Source organism: Melanostigma gelatinosum (assembly GCF_949748355.1).
Source record: "Melanostigma gelatinosum genome assembly, chromosome: 3".
Taxonomy (NCBI): domain Eukaryota; kingdom Metazoa; phylum Chordata; class Actinopteri; order Perciformes; family Zoarcidae; genus Melanostigma; species Melanostigma gelatinosum.
In genome coordinates, this window is record NC_136636.1 from 3,890,528 (window position 1) to 3,896,008 (window position 5,481).

General features: G+C 41.8%; 1 protein-coding gene across 1 annotated transcript in view; it reads left to right on the plus strand.

The window, feature by feature from the left end:
• Nucleotides 1–4,372, plus strand: part of raly (RALY heterogeneous nuclear ribonucleoprotein) — a gene marked incomplete at its 5' end in the record, with an annotated part of 18,013 nt that extends 13,641 nt beyond the window's left edge. Inside the window, 2 exons of the mRNA XM_079297232.1 lie at nucleotides 2,507–2,554; nucleotides 4,268–4,372. Coding sequence (XP_079153358.1) covers nucleotides 2,507–2,551 — 45 coding nt within the window. The 3' untranslated portion in view covers nucleotides 2,552–2,554; nucleotides 4,268–4,372. The remainder of the gene's footprint in view (nucleotides 1–2,506; nucleotides 2,555–4,267) is intronic.
• Nucleotides 4,373–5,481: the final 1,109 nt, after the last annotated feature.

The window sequence follows — 5,481 nt, forward strand, 5'->3', positions numbered from 1 at the left end:
TTTATTGGTTTAATAGTTTGATACGACATCATGAGTGTGTCGCTTACAAGCTTTTAATATCTTAAATCTCCTCTTGTAGAACAATGAAGAGATGAAATGAAATGAGCTGATGATAATCTGTTTATCGGGCAAAACAAGGATCTTTCAGCAAAGACCCTTTGGCTCTGGGGAACTGTGAGGGGCCTGTTTCACTATGTTCTGACATTGTGAATCAAAAAGATCAACACATATATAAATAGTGTCAATAACTGATAGTTGCAGCTATATCGCAGTTCTTGTCAAGATCAAGCAATTTATTTTTGTCAACATTTTGTTCCCGAAAGACAGCATATTTATGTATTTCTTTTGAATATTAATTTACGGCTTAAGCATTCATAACACGCATCAATTGATGTGTTTTAGCTGACTCACAGTGTGAGAGACTGCTGCGCCATGATCCCGAGATGTGTTTCTTTCTTGCTGAACTCATTTGTACTGTATTCATACAAAAAGCATCACTCACCTGACTAATAACACAAGAAACCCAGATTAAGAACGCCCAAGACTCATTACTGCATTCCTGCATCATCAAAGTTTCCATACAGCAATAATAAACAAAATACACATAATTCTGTCTGAAACATTTTATCGACAAAGTTTCAATCATTGTTCTGACAGTGAACTAGCCTCATTATCAGCCGCAGGGGAACAGTAGAATCAACAACATATGAACACCAGGAAATATTTAAAACATCGAAGCCTCCAGCTGTTTTCTCTGAAAAACACCAGGAGGCTCGCTGGCTTGAGATCTGTGGGAACCAGCCCAGCCGGCCCAATCCAACCAGGCACTGGCTCACACAGAGCAGTTGGAGTGACTCGCTGCAAACACAAACACAATCCGCCACTGTGGCAAACCGTACGCCGCCACTCCAGTAACGTCCCTTCAGGAAAATCAAGCAATATTCCTGGCATTCATAAAAGCTTAAAGGTTGTATAGCCTGAAATCATGAATCGTGTTATTATTGGTCACTCGAAAGACAAATAATCAGCAACTCGATGAGTCATTTTTCAACATTACTTAGTTCCAGCGTCTCAATTGTGAGATTTCGCGGCATTCCCTCGTCTTTTGTGATGATTCATTTCACGTAATCGGCTTTCGGAGAGTTGGACATTAAAAACAAGCTGAAGATGTCACCTTCTTACATTATAATGATCAATTAATATAGAAATGTGCACATTCCAGTGATAGCATATGTTCCTATGACGACAACACAATGTGTCACAAAGTTTATATTTATTGTCTGTGAACACGTTTTAAATTATTGTTATTTTAAAGGCCCTTCAAAGGACGGGTATTGGAAATGAGCAGTGATACGTTGCATCGGACAATTTCTGTGCAATTTTCTCCGTATACTGTATTTGTCCCTTTAAAAAGAACAACATGTAGATTAACTGAAACAGCTTTTATAACAAGTCCGTCAAGAGAAGCTGTATAACAAGACAGCAGAGAGGGAGGACGGCGATGCTGAGCATCAACACTGCCTAATATGTTGGTGCTTAAATGGGATGTATGCTGCTGAAATAAGCACACTGTTGATGGTAACACAAAATCCCTCCTCGCGTTTCATATTCATTGCCTTCACCTTATTTTTCCTCGTGTTAGGTTGTCTTTTGATTCTATTACACGATGTGAGCTGTCTTCTTGTGTACCTTGACTTGACTGTCTTATTGTTGTCCATGCGCTGCACGGCCAGTCTCATCGGGCAGCTAGCCTGTCTGTGGACTCCTGAATAGGCAGCAGCAGCGAGAAACCCCGCGGTGGGCGACCTCCGGCCCTATCAGCGGCACGCCACGGGCTGCTGCTGCTGCCCACCCGCTGCCATCGAATCCCGCAGATAAACCGCTGCTCTGCCTCTCCTGCCTGCTACCGCTGACCTCGGCCGCTCTGTTTACATCTAAAAGAATTGTAGCAGCAAAAGTTACTTTAAGAAATATACTTAACTTACTTCATGTACAGAAAACATAACCTTTTGTACTTATGTTACGTAACAAATGTACTTATTTTAAGTTACACATGTACGTTTCTTCACATTAAATACTTCACGTACATAACTCCCTGACATACTATGTAACAAAGGTACTTATTTTAAGTTACCGGTACATATCTATGTTACTTTGACCGAATAGCACATGACAAACTCAACGAACATACTTCAGCAACGTAACAAAATAGCAGCTTACTAAAATAGCATAGTAACTTATGTACATAACTTAAGTGACCTAAAGAAATACTCATTTGAACCTTTTCCTGAACCTCAGCGAGTAGTTTTATTGCCTGAAGTGATGTATGAATCTGTATAATCTGTATGAAGATATGCAGAATCCCAGGCTTCTTATGTTGCCTTCATGTCAGCAAAAATGTTCTATCGTAGTTTGAGGCCAATTTCACAGGATTATATGTTTTGTATACTTACAGCACATGTTTGTGTTTTCAGACTCTGGTCTTTTCTTTTGTTGTTTTGTTCAGGAGAACAGTCGCATATCACCAGAGATGGACTCCATTCACCCATGAGAGGTGAGTGTTTCTTTATGAAATCGGGTTGCTTTCGAACACACTCCAAACCACACGACCCGTCGTTCTCTCTCTGATGTGCACGTTCAAGCAGCTGCCATTTAAAATGTGTAAGAGGAGACACTTCTCAGCTAAATAAAGCGCAGATGATTGTCCTTTAGAGGAAGCTCTGTGTGACTGAAGCACCAGAATCTGTTTGAACTCCAGCAGTAAAAACTTCTCCTCTTGTTGGATTGGTCTTGCATTCTGTTAGAGGCTCTCTGACGCAGCCGTCTTGTGGAAGCCAAAGCAGTGACGTTTACGTTTGAGCCACATTCATTTCAAACCGAAATGATCCGGTAGTAGTGACACAATGCGATTCTTTCTTCTCTTCATCTTACTCTCAAAAAGAAACCTTGTTTCTGTAAATCAGGGTTGTTATATATATATATATAAGAGCTGTGCCCAATACGATACGCCTCGATCACCCGTTCAACCCTAAAATACAACACGTTGTTCGACAACATTGCGTTCCCATACAACTTCACTGCATTCTCACGGAAACGTATTCTCTCCCAGCTTAAGGTCACAGCTTGAAACACAGGGTCAACAAAACAAAACCAACAACAAAAATACTTAAGCATGTGTGCACATGCTTCATAACCAGAAACTAGCGTTCACGGGGGGGCCAAATATAAAATCAAATCCTAGAAGCCTAAACTGCCAAAGGAATTAGAAGCAAATACAAACGTCACCAACAAAGGTGAAAATACAAGCAAACAGAATCAAGAAGCAAACACAAAGTCAGCAACATCAATGAAGCCGGAGAGTGTGAGTTTGCTGTGTGTATGAATGTGTGCAGAAGCACACTTCAGTCCACTTTTTATGAGAGAAAGAGCGAAAAGGGTCAACTATAGTCAGACACGATTAGCTTGACTAGTTTGTTACATCAGACACGGTTGAAGCCTATTTTTGAAATGCTCAAGTGAGGCGGACAGGAATGCAGTTGATATGATTGAACTGCTCCACATCGGTGCCCCCTCATACCCAACGGAGAACAAAATGTCCTCTGAAACAAGACGAGAGTGTCTCACACGCACTCGAGAACAACAATTAAAACACTTGCAAATAAGTGAATAACAAGACAAAAAGAATAATGTGTCACATTTGCTAAAAGATGTAATTATCTATCACCTCGGAGAGCTCAAATGTGCTGAAACATGTCGCCCCACTGTAAGCCTGGAGCTGTCACGGTGCCGAAGCCAATAAGCACTTCTTTGTATTGTATGCACACATATGAATCTATGTATTTCACTTCATCGTGTTTCTTCTTCAATGGTTTTTTTTAACCATGCAACCATGAAATCTGGTGCACGCATTCAAGTGACTTTAAATGAGGAATTGAAATGATATTCGTTGTAAAATATCCATTTTGTCCAATACGTTTGTTTCTGACCAAATACCTGCAAAGCCAATCGCGTTCCCATGGGATTCAGGTGGTGAAGACTTCATGCCTTCTAAACACCGGCATGTTTACATCGTGCTTGTGAGCGTGTTAGCATTCTGACAGGCAGGTCAAAGCACCGCCGTGTGTTAGTGCGGCCTCACACATTCACTGGAGACAGTCTTGTGCGTTACACACATGTGTCTGTAATCTTGATTTGTGATTCTGGCTGCAAACGTTTATTCGCACTTGTTTCTCTACTTCTGTTCATGATTTGTCCTCTTGTGTTTCAGGTCGTGTGGACTGAGGAGGAAGGGACAACGAGAGGGGGAGAGAGAGAGAGAGAGGGAGAGAGAGAACTGGATAAAAGCACAGGCCATCAAACAGCAGGGAGCCAGACACACACACACACACACACTGTTGAAACACACAGTAGTGAGACAGACTCAACACTTTGTCAGAGCCACAGGGAGATATTAAAACAGCAGGCCGCTGTCGAAACATCTTAAAGCAACAAGTTTCACACACACACACACACACACACACACACACACACACACACACACACACACACAGAGAAGAGCTCTGCAGTTGACAGCCGAGTGGGAAAGCTGGAGCTCATCAGAACATCCTGCAGGACAACGCGACTGAGCGGCTGCCGTGCGGAGGCAGAGCCGGCTGTCGACTGGAGACCTCGTTGGTGCGAATCCTTTAGAGATTCAGAAGGAAAAAACAAATCCTGAACAAAACAGTGACGGGCGGGGCTTCATGATATTCGTTGATACGCAATATTGCAAATTTAGGCTGAATCACATAAAGTCATCAAACACGTCTTTGATGGGAAACCCGTTGCTTTTTGGGTACATGGGATAGTTTCCGAGAAATTTCCTGGGTTTTGGAACTTCCAATAAAAGTAATCGTCAATGCAGCAACTCAAGTTAAACTGTGGAGTTTGTCTCCAGGCAATCATATAATCCAGCGCACGATATATGGAGAGTTTCCACTCATTGGTACATGTTTGTTTGTCATAATTCCAAGAAATTTCTTTAAATGATGTTTTTTTCAAGACAATTCCTTTTTCAGTTACGCATTACTCGCCTCTGCTGAAGGCCCTGAAAAAACTGCCAAAAGACTCCACATATGTCCTGCTCCAACCACAGTGTGATGTAACATGGTGAAGACCACCTTACAGGACGTCAGTGACAATCAACGGTTCATAATCATAAAGCTTCCCGGTAATAAGACTTGTGATGCAATTCTGAGAAGATCCCCCTCACAGCTGAGACAAAGTTCTGGTAAAGATAAAAGTTCTTCACAAAGCATCTGAACCCTTCAGAGAGCTCCGAAGATAGAAATATGTTGGGAGGAGGGAGGAGGAATTCTAAGAGGCTTAAGAGTTTCTTACGCAGAGGAGAAAATGAAGGAGACAAAGAGGTAGGATGAATATTTCCTAATTTTGTTCAGCCCAAAATCACAGATTTGCCTCAGAGGGCTCTAGAATCTTTAC